General features: G+C 47.9%; 1 protein-coding gene and 1 long non-coding RNA gene across 9 annotated transcripts; one reads left to right on the top strand and one right to left on the bottom strand.

The window, feature by feature from the left end:
- The first annotated feature begins 10,968 nt into the window (after window positions 1-10,968).
- LOC123155761 (uncharacterized) lies at window positions 10,969-15,730 on the top strand. 8 transcript variants are annotated; one of them, XR_006477597.1, is made up of 12 exons: window positions 10,969-11,773; window positions 11,867-11,892; window positions 12,001-12,026; window positions 12,196-12,300; window positions 12,381-12,448; window positions 13,543-13,618; window positions 13,715-13,777; window positions 13,879-13,956; window positions 14,055-14,095; window positions 14,285-14,641; window positions 14,775-14,867; window positions 15,393-15,730. XR_006477597.1 is itself a non-coding variant. In XM_044573897.1 (9 exons), exons 2-7 carry the CDS (start codon window positions 12,412-12,414, stop codon window positions 14,452-14,454), a joined length of 465 nt encoding a protein of 154 aa, XP_044429832.1. In that variant the 5' UTR covers window positions 12,196-12,300; window positions 12,381-12,411; the 3' UTR covers window positions 14,455-14,641; window positions 14,775-14,867; window positions 15,393-15,730. The 8 variants fall into 8 exon arrangements, 1 of the variants encoding a protein (XP_044429832.1); XR_006477596.1 differs by having other exon boundaries at window positions 10,971-11,773; window positions 12,407-12,448; XR_006477591.1 differs by having other exon boundaries at window positions 10,973-11,892; window positions 12,407-12,448; window positions 14,285-14,467; window positions 14,550-14,641.
- On the bottom strand, window positions 13,424-13,777 carry LOC123155763 (uncharacterized). Its single transcript, XR_006477598.1, has 2 exons — window positions 13,627-13,777; window positions 13,424-13,590 (listed from the first exon to the last, which is right to left on the bottom strand). It is a non-coding gene; the product is annotated as an uncharacterized lncRNA (long non-coding RNA).
- Window positions 15,731-16,230: the final 500 nt, after the last annotated feature.

Raw genomic sequence — 16,230 nt, 5'->3', positions numbered from 1 at the left:
TGTGGGTCTACTAGTTTGACGTGTACGAAAGGATTTTTCAACTTAGTCCACAAACGATTCTAGTAGTAGTGATATCTGATCTTCTTGCTCCAGCCGCCCAAACCAGCACCGGTGGGACTGCCTGCTCCCGCCTCCCGTGGCCGGCTGTGCTGCCGCACAGGCCGCACCGCCCCACCCAACTCCATTGTTGGCCAGGCCATTCCTCTACTCACCCACAACTCCTGTTATTTTCCGGCGACGATAGCCGGACTAGTAAACCCTTATACTCCCCACCGTGTGGGCAACCACTGGAGAGTCTTCCGCAGCTCCATGTTGTTCCCTTCCTAGGACTCACCATCGTCCATCGCCCTAGTGCTCTCAGCGTGGCCTGGTCAACATGGTCAACGAACAACAACCATCGGACGTGCACTGTACGTGGAGAGGCTGACAGCTGGGTCCACGGCCGCACACAAGGAAATGCCTCCTTTTTATGCACAAAATAAAATGATTCCTCCACCTGACATCTGGGACCCACCGGAAGGGTCTCTATATTTCGCAAAAAAACGTCCCCCCCGGTGACAGGTCGGACCCACTAGCTATATCTTTGCACGCTAGGAAGTGCCTCCTTATTACACACAAAAAAATGAATACTCCCCCTGCTAGCTGGGCCCCAGCATAGTGGGAGGCTGACTTGTGGGCCTACTAAGTTGACTGGGACGGAGGGTTTTGTCAACTTAGTCAATATGAACAATTCTAGCTCCAGTGACTGTACTATGTCCATCCAACGACCGTAATGCTTCTTCAACCTCTGGTCTTCTTGCTCCAGCTGCCCAAACTAGCGCCGGTCGTGCCGCGTGCTCCTTCCTCCCGTGGCCAGCTATGATGTCGCGGAGGCCTCACCGCCCCCTACTACTCCCACCGCTGACCAGGCCATCCCTCTACTCACCCACACCCCCTGTTAATCTGTAGCGACGGCAGCCTCACAACGTAGCCGAATCAGTGAACCGTCGTACTCCTCTTCGCGTGGGCTTCCACTGCCACGTCTTCCCCGGCTCCGCGTCGTCCCCTTCCTAGGCCTCGCTGTCGTCCATCGCCCTGGTGCTCTCGGTGCGGTGTGGTCAACGTGGTCAAGGAATGACTTCCATTGGAAGAGTACTATACGTGGAGAGGGTGACAGTTGGGTCCATGGCAGCCGCAAGGAAGTGCCTCCTTATTACATGCAAAATAATTATTCCTCCACCTGATAGCAAGGACCTACCGGATGGGCCACCGTATTTCACGAAAAAAAAGTTTCCCCCCTGACTGCTGGGACCCACCAGCTACATCTTCGCACGCAAGGAAGTGCATCCATATTACAGGCAAAAAAATGATTCGCCACCTGACTGCTAGGACCCACCAGCTACATCTTTGCATGCAAGGAAGTGCCTGACTGTCGGGACACACCTGGTCGAAGCGTACATAGCATTGTCATTCTGGTCGCAAACATGTACATACGTACTGGTCGATGTAGAGGCACGCACGTGACGTAGTAGATGCGCGCACGTAGCATGTACACGTACGTACAGCGGCCAGGGTGCAAGAAAGTAAATATGGCCACGTACGTACACACGGGCGGAGTCTCAAACGCCTACTCGCGCATACGTACGGCCAGGCCTCGTGTACATGGCTGGGTCGGAACAGAGAAATTGCATCATCATCGTGTTCATCGGGAGCCAACCGGCTGGGTCGGAACGGAATGCATCGTCGTGTTCATCAGAAGGGCTTGGACGGAACAACCGAAGGAAACGAGGCCCATCGTACTGCAGAACGGAGGAAACGACCTTGTGTTTGACCGGCCACGGTCGAAACGGGATCCTGTTCATCGGGAGAGGTCTGGCGTACCACAAAACGAAGGAAACAGACTTCTGTTGGACCTCCTATGGTCGAAACAGGGTCCTGTTGATCGGGAAGTATGTGGCGTACCGCAAAACAGAGGAAACGGACTTGTGTTGGAGTGCTACGGTCGAAACGGGGGTCCTGTTCATTAGGAGGGGTGTGGCGTACCGCAAAACAGGACTCCACTGGATACTATTCATCTCCACCGTCGACCTCCTCTAGTCTCCACGGGCTACTGTTCATCCACCGTCGACCTCCTCCAGCCTCCACCTGCGACTGTTCATCCACGGGCTCCTGTTCATCCAGCCTCCACCGCTCCTCCACTGGCTACTGTTCAACTAGCCCTCTCCACGGGGTCCTGTTCAACCACCCCTCCATGGGCTACTGCTCATCCAGCCCTCCACCGGCTACTGTTCAACCAGCCCTCCACCGACTACTGTTCAACCTTCCCTCCATAGGGTCCTGTTCATCCAGCCCTCCACGGGGTCCTGTTCATCCATGCCCAACCGGTTCAATCAATAGGGGTCTTGTTCATCCAGCAGCAACACCACGGGGGCCTGTTCATCCAACCCCCCACCGGGAACTGTTCATCCATGCCCCAACAATGCTCACTGTTCATCCAGAGGTAGCATTAATCAGTTTCAGTTAACAGCAGTAGCGAAGGAATCGCTTGATCGGGTTCTGTTAATAGCCATCAATCGATTGCTCGGGTTTAGTATCACGTAGCCTACAGTGCAATCGCTCGGGTTCCGTTAGGCAACACCTCGCTCGGGTTCAGTTAGAACCAATGCCTCGCACCCACGTGCGTACGTGTACGAGAGAAACGCGCATCGCTCGGCCCCCTACCACCCACCGTAACCGGGAACTCCCCGATATTTACCTCGCCCTCGCTTCTACCACGGTTTTTTCCATCATGCACGGCCCAAAGAATGTCATGCAGCTGCGTCTCCGGCCCGCCCAAGATGAGAAGCCCATTTTCTGTCATGATCTTTTGTCATAGAAGTAGGATACCACCACATCTATGATGATACCGGGTTTTGTCACAATTATCGTCATAGAAGTGTCATAAGCATGATACAGAAAACTTTCGTTCGGCCCAAAATATCACGGATGTGTCTTTTTTTTGTAGTCTACGCCAAACCTTTGACAACCTGCTGGCTTATGACATATGGCTCAACCCGGAGAAATGCGTCTTCAGGGTCCCTGCCGGAAAGGTACTCGGATTCAACGTTTCCCATAGCGGAATCGAGGCCAATCCGGCCAAAATTAGTGTTGTCTCAGATCACAATACCAACAGAGCTCAAGCATGTCTAGAAGCCAGCAGGATGCATGGCAGCCATGAGCCTCTTCATATCTCGCCTCGAAGAAAAGGCATTCCCACTCTACAAGTGCCCAAAAATACCAAGAATTTCCAGTGGACAGATGAATCAACTACGACACTCGAGGAGATTAAATAACCTCTCGCTGGCAACCCTATCCTGGCCGCACCCAGCATCGATGAGCCCATGCTACTATAAATTTCAGCCACCAATCAGATCGTCAGCGCGGTGCTCGTCGTGGAGCGGGAGTTTGAGGGCCACAAGTTCCAAGTCCATAAGCTACACTATTTTGTGTCTGAGGTAATTATGCCATGCAAATCACGATACCCGCACTATCAAAAGATAGCCTAGACAGTTTTTATGGCGTCCCGAAAGCTACGACACTACTTTCAAGAAATGTTTTGTCATAGTGGCATCATAGGTCCCCTTGAATGATATAATCAATAAAAGGGATGCCACGGGCCGCATCGCCTAATGGGACATTGAGCTCTTCCCTTTCGAGATAACATACAAGCCACGCCGAGCCATTAAATCTCATGTGCTGTCCGATTTCATAGCCGAATGGATCGAGGACGAACTACCCGGGAGTACAGTACATATTCACACTGGACAACATATTTTGACGGCTCAAAGATGTTAGCCGGACTGGGGGTTGGGGTCATCCTAATCTCCCCTACAAGCAACACTATTCAGTATTTCCTCCAAATAATGTACACGGACTCCAACAATGCAGCCGAGTACGAAGCACTACTACATGTTCTTCGTATGGCCACGTTAATTGGCGTGCAGCGCCTTGAGGTAAGGGTAGATTCAAACCTGGCGATCTCTCAAGTCAATGGCGAATTCAACGCCAGGGAGCCCAACATCGTGGCATACAGAAATGCGGTCCTCCGGATATCGGCCCGATTTGAGGGCCTAGAATTTCACCATGTCGCTAGAGACAACAATCAAGCAGCGGACATCCTCACCCGCATGGGCCCCAAGTGTGACCCAATTCCCAAAAACACCTTCCTCGAGCGGCTCTTCAAGCCCTTCATGGTATGGAAGGACGACATCACCGGCGCACCATCCAAAGAGCCTGCGGAACCGGACGACCATGTCATCGGTGGCTCTGCACTCGAGGAAACACCTTCCGCCCAAAAAGTCATGGCCGCAATCCCACCCTGGACAGAACCCCTGCAGCATACCTCACAGAACATCAGCTTCCGAAGGATCAAACTAAAGCACAACATATAGCGGCGCTCTAAAGCATACAAGGTCCATGAGGGTGAACTCTATATGAAGAGTACCACCGGAGTCTTACAAAGGTGCATCTCCGAAGAAGATGGGCAGCAGCTCTTGAGATACATGCGGGCATGGGCATACACCATGCGGCAGCTCAAGCTTTGGTCAGCAAGGCTTTTCGAGCAGGTTTCTTCTAGCCTACCGCCCCGAAGATGCCCAGACATTAGTCCAACATTCCATGGGGTGCCAGCTGTTCGCAAATCTAAGCCACATGCCCCCCCCCCACAGCTCTTCGGACGATACCGATAACATGGCCTTTCGTGGTCTGGGGTCTTGCTCAAAGGGGGGACAAACAAAAAGTACCTATTGGTCATGGTCGACAAATTCACCAAGTGGATCGAGGCAAGGCCCGACACTTCGGCAGAATCTGGACCGGTCGTCGACTTCTTATCCGACGTCGTACACCATTATGGTGTCCCCCATAGCATAATTATCGATAATGGTACCAACTTCACCGCCCAAGAAGTTAAAGACTGGTGCGAAAAAATGGGAATTAAGCTTGATTACGCCTCGGTGTACCACCCACAGACAAACGGACAGGTCGAGCGAGCCAATGGGCTCTTTATGAGCGGCATTAAGCCTTGCCTAGTCCGGTCCCTTAAACAATCAGACTATCATTGTGTCGAGGAACTCGATTCCGTACTATGGGGGCTGCGCACTACTCCTAACCTGTCAACCGGATACATGCCATTTTTATGGTATACGGTGCGGAAGCTGTCCTCCCATGCAAACTTATCCATGACGCGCCTAGAGTGCGCATGTATGAATAAAAGGAAGCAGCCGAGCTGGATAGGCAGGATGATCTGGATGCTCTGGAAGAAGAACGACATATAGCTCGAGCTCAATCGACGTTCTATCAACAGCAAACACAACGTTACCACAACTACGAAGTCAGGGCGAAGACATACAATGAGGGAGACCTGGTCCTCCGACTCCCCGAAAAACATAAGAATAAACTATCACCCAAATCGGAGGGACCGTACATCATCGATGAAGTGCTCATAGGAGGAGCATATCTCCTTTGTCGTCCGTCCGATGACTGCCTGGAGCCGAATCCATGGAATGCGGCCTGGCTGTGGTGTTTTTACGCTTGAGTTTGACATACATCCCTACCTTTTCCTTCTTTTTATTTTCCTTTTTTCCTTTTCGACATGGTGAGAGTCCGGTTAAACCGAACCATACCAAGCTCGTATTATATACATCATTGAATGTAACACCTAGCCTTGCCTAGGGGCTCCCTCATAAGAGCCAAATAATGTATAAATTTCATTTGTACCGATTGCATCGTTCTCACACATGTTAAGCCAACACATGCACTTATTTGACTTAATATCTTTGCCAAGCTGGGTTGCCTGGCTCCTGTGTTTACCCCTACGTTCCCGATTATTCGGCTAGAGAGTAAACAGAGCACCTCTGGGATTGCTACGACCGGGTGGACCTCAGACGGATGAAGCCAAAAAGTAGCATTCTTACGGAATACAATAAGTCAGCCTAAGGAAACTGAATATAGCCTCGCGCTTCTCACCAGGGTTTTTTCACAACCATTGGTTTTCGTTGATCCTACATATCCGGATTATAATTTTACCCGAAGGAAAGAACCCTTGGAGGTACTATTTTCATCAAAAGATGTTTCTTACGTCAAATAGTAATATAACATAACTCTCCGCACATGTTTCATCCATTCGAGCCAGATGGCCGGATTGCCTGGTTCCCGAAGTATTGCCTTGTTTCCCAAGGTACATAGTATGGAACACTTCCCGATCACTGATTGGGGAGGTTGAAGCCGATGGCCAGTTAAGACAACATTCTTTAAAATAACAATAAGAATGCGCATTGAGCTCGGTCAATGTAAAGTACATAGATACGTAGAATTGACAAAACTACTCTTGACATTGTCTATCAATTGCTCTAAAGCACAATCCTTCTGAGAATAGCGAGCAACTGGCATCACATCATCATACACCAAGCTTAGAGGCATCTCTTGGCCGTCAGGCCCCACGGCACCAACTCGGGCCATATGCTCCAGGTCTAGCTTGGTGAAGCGGGTCTTTACCATAGCCCACACCTCACGCGCCCCTTCTTGACAGGACGAAATCTTCCATAATTCAAACCTTCACCGAGCTTGCTTAAAGCGACTGGCTAGTTCAGTCATACATTCTGGCGGCACATCTGACGGCCATAACACCTTTACCATGCGCTTCATGGCTTTCCGGGCCCTCACGTAAGTCTTCAACAGCTCCTTTAAAAGGTTCCCATCATAAGTGCTTGCTTCTTCCTCGGGACGCCTAGTCAGGAGACCTGACAAGTAGGTGTTGCACATCATCATTAACACAACAATGATACTTGCCAATGAATGGTAAGGTTAGTGCTTACCAACGATGTCACCTTTTAGCTTCTGGTTATCCTCCAAAGCTTGTTCCAGCTGAGTTTTCAAACTCTTAATTTCCTCAGCCTTCCGCTGATTCTCTGCCTTGAGCTCATTTTTCTCCTCCAGACTTCACGTCAGCACTCGTTTTCTAGCCTCCAGCTCCCTCCGCAACTCGCTTATAGCTTCCGCGGCTATATGGAGAAAATGGTGTTAATGTATATAATACACCGTTTATCTCTGAAACAGTTTTTTCTACTTATTGGACAACCCGCTGCTGGCTTTTCGAGCCGCATCCAGTTTAGCCTTGGTTTCGACCAACTGTGTCCGGCTTGCCTCAAGGTCCTTGGACAACTTTCTACTCTGGTCTCTTACGGCCTACAAAAATAATATCATTAGACACCCTTAACTCGGCCGTCACGCCCAAATTAAGGCTTGGGGGCTAGTTGGTTAGGGAACATGATCTGCTTTCAAGCTATTTTGGTTATATACCTGCACCTTGGCGGCAAAAAGACCGGCCATCCCTTCAAGACCTGTCCAAGCCGCTCCAAGGTACACATCCACAAAATTAAAAGCACTAAATTTCTGTTCAGCAAAGGCAGTATGACGCAAAGTCTCCCTCCGGCGGTGATGATTCATTATGCCCTCGACTTCGGAGTTGGTGACCGAAACATCATCGGAGGACGCTCTGGCTTGTGCCGAAGACTTAGGACCGGAGCTACGATTCGGCACACCGGGGGTATCTTCGGACTAGTGCAGAGGCATATGCCTTCTGTAAAAGGGAGCAAGCTTTAATAAAAGGGTGCTAAAAGCAACCCTCGCTATAATTCCGAAATACGTTACCTCTAGGCCGAGGAGGTAGGTGCTTCCATTTTGAAAGAGGATTTCTGCTTTGATCTCCCATTAGGGGATGAAACTGGCACAGTCCGCGCTCCTCCCGAGATGGTCTTACGCATAGTGCGGCGACCCTTTGGAGCAGAAGTCAGCACGTGGGGAATAGCGTGAGATGATCACCCTGTTCAGGAGAGGGTCTTCTTTTCACTTACTATGGAAGAGGGAAGAGTCCCGGGGTGATCGGCTGTCACAGCAACCTTGACATTGTCAAGGCCCTCCTGATAAAACACCCCTTCTTCAAAATCAATCAACGTTCTGGGTCGTCATGGTACCCCGGGTCGTCATCATGGGAATGATCCTCGAGTTGAGGAGGGGGGCAATTAATGGACGCAACCTGACGCCTCCAGCCCTGTTCAAATACAACCAGTCAGAGTTCGTGTGTAGCCCGTGAGGTCAAGACAGTGTATTTCGGCTTACCCAGTCCGCCCGATTGTATCCGGTGCAACCTTCCCAGATACTCATTCGAGAAAAATCTGCCTCCTCTCCCTTGAAGAGCTCGACCAATATTTTCGCCAGATACGCTTTATTGTCTCTTCCTTGTCGCTGGTAGCAGGTTATGTCATTGGTCCCATTGTAGCACTATAAAGATGACCACTTTACTGTAGGGGTTGCCCACATTGGGTAATAGCGATGTCCATTACTTCGATCATGGTCAACTTACTACTAGTTAGCAGCCTGATCTTGGCCACCAGCGCATGCACCTCTTCACTGGCCTGTTGGGAAGGGCCTCTGGGCCGCCAGTTGAACCGTTTTATAGGCGGGTCATTTGAGTACGGGTAACCCTTGCCGAATTGGATCGGTGAGAGGAAGTTCTTCAATATAAAACCACTCTGAAGTCCATCCTTCGGGATCTTTCTGTGGGGTCCCAATTGGGTAGCCTATCCCAGCTATTCGCCATAGTTCGGCGTCGCCCACCCCGAATATGGATCCCTCTCGGAGGCGGGGGAAAAGACAAAAAAACTTCCGCCACAAGTCAAAGTGGGCCTCGCAAGTCAAAAATTTCTCGCACATGGCCACAAAGCCAGAGATGTGTAATATGGACCCTGGGTGAAGTTGTGGAGCTGGATCTCGTAGAACTCCAACAAACCCTGTAAAAGGGATGGACAGGAAAGCCCAAACCTCTTAGAAGGAAGGGCACGAGGCATATCCTCTGCTCCCTACTCGGAGCGGAGGAGTTCTCGGCAAAGGCGCAGACATCGATGGAGATGAGACTGGCACAGACAGGAACCAAATCTGCTAGAGGGAGGAAACACTGCCCCAAGCGCTTGAGATGAAGGTGTGAAATTGAACAGCTCGACCAATCACCTGGGAGTGGGCCGTGCGGGTGCCAGGATGAACCTGGGAGGTCAGCCATGGCGCTGAGGAATTTATTCGGTGATGTTCCTTGTGTGAGGGGGGAAGTCAATTGTCTCCCGCACCTTTGGATCTATAAATGGGCATCTTAACTTGAAGCTGGAAGGACGGGGTCGTAGAAAGTAGGCATTGGGCCGCATGCACTTCTAAAATTATGCATGATGTTCTTGCCCCGAGGAATGACATTAAATTGATGGTCCCACCTTGTCCGGGCCTGAGTACATTAGTCCGGGTTCCGGGTAGGGTTCGGCGAGATTGACATGGCTCCAAACTGAATAGAAGAGTGGAAGAACTCAACTTGCAAGCCAATGATCTGAATATTCCAGACGACAATCCCCGATGTTGGAGGCTAGTTCGGGGGCTATTGAGGGAGTTACAGACTAAGGGGTCCTCAAGGCGCCGACCGATCAATATGGGTCGGACTGGTGAAGGCGTACAACAACGGGAGATTTATGAAGCCGTGGTGTGCCCTCCAAGTCTAGGATAGGTAGGATCTCTTTATCCCTTATTGTAATCCATCTCCGATAACCCTAACCCTATCTATATAAACTGAGGGTTGTAGTCTTTAGGGCCAGAGACATATTCATTACCTCATCGCCTTAGGGTTTAGTTCATGCTGATCTCGAGGTAGACCTACCCTGTAAACCATACTACACATCCAATATAATCAATCGGGGTGTAGGGTATTACCTCTTCAAGAGGGCTCGAATCTGGGTAAACACTATGTTCGTCATCCCCTGTTCCCCATTGATCCAAGATCCACAGCTCGGGACCCCCTACCCCGAGGTCTGCTAGTTTTGACACCGACACCAGAATTCCCAATATCTTTCATGCTATACAAATTATAGGCGGTTCCCAAACTGAAAATAAAGTTTATTTCCTTTTCACCATTCTTACACAATCCATGGCTAGCCGTATCCATGGGTGCCATCCATACCAACAATTTCCAAGGAATTTATTATTTAACATCATATTAATTATTATTTTCATTTCTGGACTGGGCATCCATTTTACCTGCCACGCTCTCGTGCAATGACAAGTGAATAAACACTCATCGTGAGAATAAAATACCTAGCCTGGAAAATATTGGACACCCCCTGTCGCTTCATGAGCGGTACGCGCACACAAAATGGAAATTTATTTTGAATAAATAGAGTTGGCACATGCAAATTTACTTGGAACGACATTGAAACGCTGCATATATGTAGGTATGGTGGACTCATTTGGCACAACTTTGGGTTTAAGTAATTGGATGCACAAGCAGCATTCCCACTTAGTACAAACGAAGGCTAGCAAAATGATTGAGAAGTGACCAACCAAAAAATGAAAACGGTCATAAACATGCATTGAACATAACTAACACTGAATAGTGCACCACAAGTAGGATGTAACTTCGTTGCATAACTATTGACTTTACGTGCTTGCATAGGGAATCATAAACCTTAACACCAATATTCTTACTAAAGCAGAATTACTCACTAATATGACTCACATATTGTCATCTCCATATCACACAACTATTGCAAGGAATCAAACTTATCATATCCAATGATCTACATGAAAGCTTTTATTATATTCTTCTTAAATATCCATCATACTAGAACCAATTTCTTAGATTGTGCAAATTGTCATCAGTATTATCAACTCTCAAAATAATAATTTAAAACAAAAAAGAGGCTAGCCAACTCACCTCCAGGAGGCTCTCCCGATTGGGGCTTCGTCAGCCGTCCGATCTGCCTTTCTGGCGCGCCTAAGCCGTTGGATCTTCACTTGTGGTTAAATTATTTTCACCCCACGGTTCATTTTTCTGCCCAATGACTGATGGGCTCGTCTCGTGTCTGTATTGGCTAGGTATAAGCGGCGCCCGGGTGAGAGAGAATTTGTCCCATCCATGCGCCGCGCCCGCACCCAACACAACCCAATCCCCTCGTCCCGCACGCCGTGCACACTCCGGTCCCCTCATCCCGCATGAACCCTAGGAGAGAGAGATAGGAAGATGAGAGGGAGAGAAAGGGGAGAGGAGAGGAGAGGAGAGGGAGGTCCGGCAGCGGACGGGAGAGGGTGACCGGCCGGCGTCGGCCTACACCGGCGAGGCGTCGGCCTGCGCCCCTCGCCGCGCCCGGCACACCTCCCTCCTCCACTCCCCCCGCACCCGACCCCTTCGCCCCCGAGCTTGTTTCTCCAGCTACCGCACCGGAGCGGCATGGCGCTCACGCGACCATCGACGGGCTATGAAGGAGGAGGAGACATGGCATGGAGGTGGTGGCCACTTGGTAGCCTTCGTCTGCGGCGTCATACCACTGTCGGGGTGCCGCGCAAGAGGTCAGGTCCGTCGCCACCGCGAGCCAGGGGACGCTCGTTGGTGATCCTACGTGCAGGAAGCCAACGGGGGGCACGGCGTCAACAAGCCGACAGGAGGCGGGGTCTTCCCACTGGGATGGAGGAGCAGGCGATGGCCAGGAGGCCGCCGGTGGGGGAGCAACGAGGCCCGAGCTCTAGGCTCCGCACACATTGCAGGATGGAGAAGAGGCCGACATGGGGCGCAAGGAGCAGCAGGGGAAGAATGGTGGGGCTTTCATCTCCTCTCTCATCCCGACTCCTGCAACCTCGCCACTGGTGCTCACTCGGCCGATGTATGGGTGGCGGCCGGGAGTTTGGCCCTCGGCACGAATTCGACCCCCGAGTCTAGCTGACGAGCCCCGTGGTTGGTTTGTCCTCCTACCTCCAGATCCCCTCTTACTCATTCTCCTCCTCTCCCCATATTTTGCTCTGTTGTTTGTGTTCCTTCAATTTGCAGGGATTGTGGGAAGCAAATGCACGTGGGTGAGTTATTTCTTTTGTGTGGAAGTCTCTTCCATGCTGGTCTATCGATTCCTTGACGCTCTGTTCATGACTGATTCTGTTCTTGTTTTATCTTTTTTACCTTTGCAGGGAGTTGTTCTACTCTCTCCCTCGAGGTAAGTTTGCTGGGCAGTGGCTTGCTCCTCTCGTGTTTTGTTAGTTTTACCGAGGTGTATGGTGTACCTGGACGAACAAGGAACGTCCCAGCCACTGGTACCCTACTTTATTTTGTGAAATTTTTGGTCTTTGTTTTGATTTGGTTGTGTGGCTGTCCTTGCGATCCAGGTGGGTTGAGTTGCGGTTTAGGTGGAGATGTTGGTGCTGTTTGAGACGCCCACTAGGTTCGCCGTTTTCAAGGTTCTGAACAAGGGCAAGCTCGACAAGATCAAGGTGAGTGCTCACCGCTGCCTGAGCTCTTGGTTTGGTTTGGATTACTCACATTGATCTCTGCCTGTTTCCTGGACCGACAGAGCTTTGTCTTCATCTTTGTCTGTAGGATCTATGGAAGGAGTTCACGAGATCGGACTCGGCGAGAAAGGTTTGTGCTTCATTTTTTATTCTTTCAACGGCAAAATAACTTCTCTTTTCAAAACACTTAGCACATGATCTATCTATCACACTATAATAGAGGAAGTCAGCAAAAGTCGTTTATTTGAATGACTAAGAATCCATGGTGTGCTCCTGAGCTATATGTCCCTTCTCCAAATGTTAGAAAGGTTATCTAAAATTAGTTGTCGCATAGAAGTTGGTTTGGGAAACTAGGCTCATTTGATGTTTGCATGACTTCTTTGAACCGGAAGGAACACTCTACAACTGAACTCACTTAAGCAGGCTGATAGATGGCAAGTGACATCCATGATTGCACTTACTTTTTGTGAGCCTATTTGCTCAAAATAATAAGAGGCTGAATGGTTCAGTTAGACACTGTGCTTGTTCTTGGTGATATCCACTAATTTTTGTTAGGGATATATAAAGTTCTTGATAAGCTGTTGAGAGAATTCATATGCCTCTCAGTCCTATTTCTTATATTATGATACTTTTTTTAACTGACTCAATGTAACTCACACAATATAACATCAAGCAAATAGGCTCAATGTTCAGCTCCAAGGAATAAGCAGGCCAGCGGACACGCATCCGCTGACATCCTTATTTCTTGTGCAAGCTTGATGGATGTGACAATGCACATCACAAATGGTTCATTCCGTGTAACCATATGTGATGCAAGTCACCTCACACTCCAGTGGCTCGAGCGTATCTCATCGCACACGATCATGTTTTGGCAATTATTGCACACACTTACCAGCTAACCTTGTGTGATGAGGGGTGTTAATAGTCTTGCTCTGTAGTAGTGTGAAGATCTGGAGGACGCAGGCCATGGCCTCCAGTCTGCTGGTCCAAGATCTGTCTCCTTTTTTTCATCTGTCTGCCTTTTTTTATTTTGAAAGTCGTGTGTGTTTTAATCTGAAAGTTGTGAGAATTTTTCTATAATTTGCAAGAAATTTTTTGGAAGTTGTGAGAATTTTCTAAAAGGGTTGCAAAGATTTCTGAAGTTGTGTCCAAATTGATGGAAGTTGTGAGAATTTTCTGAATGTTTCATCATACACATTACAGTCAATTATCCATTTCGTTCAGCATGGTGGCCAAGATGCGGCAACCCCATGCTCTGTTCCGATGGGACTCCTCTGCCCGCTGGTTGCCGCTGGTTGAGGTTCGTACTTCTCTGGTTCGCATGTTCTTCGCCGCTGCTTTGGATTAATTTGTCATGCTAATTTCGCATGTTTGCCTTTGTTTCATTCATCCGCAGTTTGGTACGGTTTCCTGTTGTTGCTTGTGTCGAGCCATGGGTCCGTCTCTCCTTCGCACTGAGGTTGGTCCACACCTCTTGTGCTTGCCTATAAAATGTTTGATGAAATGCGTGTGTGCTGCTCGATAAAATGCGTGTGTGCTGACGCATGTTCTATGGTTCAGCCTACTTCTCCTGTCGCTGGCGCTTCTTCTTCTCGTCCGTCCTGCTTCTTACCAAAGTGCTTATGCTTGCTGCCTCGGGTAAATAGGCCGTTCTGTTGCTTCTATGACCGTCGAGTGTTCATTGCATGCCTGTGTGTCGTTGTGCTCTGACCGCTTGTTTTTTGTGTATTTCGCAGGTTGTATGATTTCTTCTGTCACTGTCGTTTGACTCATCAAGGTTTCTTCTTTTCTTTCTACTACATGTGTGCGTGTTTTACTTTCAGTATCTTCTATGTCATGCTGTCTGCCTTGGTGATCTTTTAAATATCTGTATTTCGTGCTGATCGTTTAAATGTTCTGGATATGGTCGGGCATTGTGTGTTGTTCGTTCTCGTGCTACTTATATTTCGTGTATGCGTGTGAACAGGATGTGTATGCTTGTTTCCGGTGTTATACCTGTTTTGGAGGCTGTGGGTAGCTCGATGCGCTTTGCCGTCCCTTTCATATCTGTGTGTAGTCGCAGAGGATGGCTCTGTTCTTGCTGGTGTAGAACTCGAGCTCCCAGTGGGACAGATATGGTCCTATGGAGAAGCTTGATGAACAAGCCGAGGTGCAGCTACTTTCAACCCCTCATGCTATATACCCATATATACACATGTCTCCCACTTGATTGGTTTTGTCTCACGCACAAGGTGAGCTCTTGTGGTAAAGCTGAAACTTCATCACCTACTGTTGAAGAAAAGGATGATGACAATGACCAGGCTCAAGTGACCAGAAACAAAAGGTGCTACTTTTTATGTTGTCCATCTACCTACGCAGCCACCTAAGTTACTTCCCGTGGCAACAAGACCAAATAAACACGAAAATAAAAAGAGTTCTTTGGTGTACACTCATGCTACTCTGAATAATTGCTGCAGAATGAAGTGGCAAGCATAGAAGAAATGCAGAGCCAGTTTTCCTCGGATGCAGTGTATTACACTGAGTCTGAGGATACACAACAGTCTATTGAGGTTGGTTATTGCAATTAAAAGGTTTTTACTATAGATCTTACTTCTTTAGGCTTGTCTTCTCTTACTGCATGCTCTTAGTTACAAGTTATGTTGGTTAATATTGATCATTTCGTGAATTAGATCCAGTAACAACAAACAAAATTAGTTAGCTATGACCTGGGCAATGAACATCAAATGCAGTTTGCCTCATTTCTAATGGTCCCCTGTAAACACTGTTGTGAATGGAACATCTTGAATTGATCACTGCTTAATATGCACTGGAATTCCTTTTTTTAGATATAATTTCCTACAATACATTTGTTGCTTCACAGAATTTCGATGGTTGCCTTTAGTAATGTGGACTATTTATTGTGGGCGTCTTTCCTATGCCAATTTTCTTTTCTATAGCATCCTAGCAGGCATGGTTTACCCATAGGTTTCTGTTATTCTTATGTTTTGGGTGTCAAATAAATTGATGTCATTTTAGGCTATGCCTTACATTCTTTTCATACTCTGCAAATTAATACCATCCATTTAAAACCACAGGCTACTCCACCATCGGTGAAAATCCCCAACAGAATGATGCTGGATGTCCTTTTAGAATCTTTGGGCCTGCCATTGGCTGAGTATCAAACCAAAGTATGCGAGGATGGTTTGAAGTTACAAAGAATCCCATTTTTGTTCAGATATGCATGCCTTTTTGTCATCTAGAATCTTTGCATTTAGGTTTATATTATTGATTCAGGTTTAGCTGTTTAGATCAAAACTGTAATCTTGCGTGTAGATTGGACAGATTATTTCTCACTTTGAGGACTCCGTTTTGTTCATCGGAAAGTTTTTTCCCAGTGTCGTTCTTCCAAAAATGAATTGAAATTACTAAGATTCATGCAAGTTACTTGGCAAAGAAAATTGTTGTCTGCATAGTCGATACATGTACTGATCGTAGATTCAGATGTAGGCTTGGTTTCTGTTATCTGAAAACACACATTATATTACCTTTGTTTTTACATAAAGATGTAGATGTTGAGAAGTACATTATTTTGATTGTTGAGTCGGTCTATGGTGTAACTTTGGGTTTTTTCTTTTGTGGATACATTTGTAAAGAAGTGACATGGCTTAAAAACCCATATTAAATGTTGTGAAAAAAAACCATATTAAATGGTGTCCTTGAATAGGGAATAAAAGTGGGAGCAGATTGACTCTTTTTAGTGCTCGTTCAGATGTAGGTCAGGTGTTCTGTTATCCAAAAAAACACATTATATTGCCTTTGTTTTTACATCGAGGTGTAAATGTTGAGAAGTATATTATTCTTATTATTTTTACCGTATGTGCATGCTCATAACTAAAACAACTAATTCATATTATTTTTTTACAATGCGCACAT

The sequence above is a fragment of the Triticum aestivum genome, chromosome 7B, assembly GCF_018294505.1.
Source record: "Triticum aestivum cultivar Chinese Spring chromosome 7B, IWGSC CS RefSeq v2.1, whole genome shotgun sequence".
In the NCBI taxonomy this organism is placed as follows: Eukaryota; Viridiplantae; Streptophyta; class Magnoliopsida; order Poales; family Poaceae; genus Triticum; species Triticum aestivum.
Note: the sequence above shows the minus strand (reverse complement) of the source record. Positions and strands in the feature narration are given on the sequence as shown.

Excerpts from the sequence above, each read along its gene's own strand:
- LOC123155761 (XM_044573897.1), top strand. The coding sequence starts at position 12,412 with ATGGAAGGAGTTCACGAGATCGGACTCGGCGAGAAAG. Across the intron at positions 12,449-13,542 it reads GATCGGACTCGGCGAGAAAG|CATGGTGGCCAAGATGCGGC; the intron begins GTTTGTGCTTCA and ends CATTTCGTTCAG. Across the intron at positions 13,619-13,714 it reads GCTGGTTGCCGCTGGTTGAG|TTTGGTACGGTTTCCTGTTG; the intron begins GTTCGTACTTCT and ends ATTCATCCGCAG.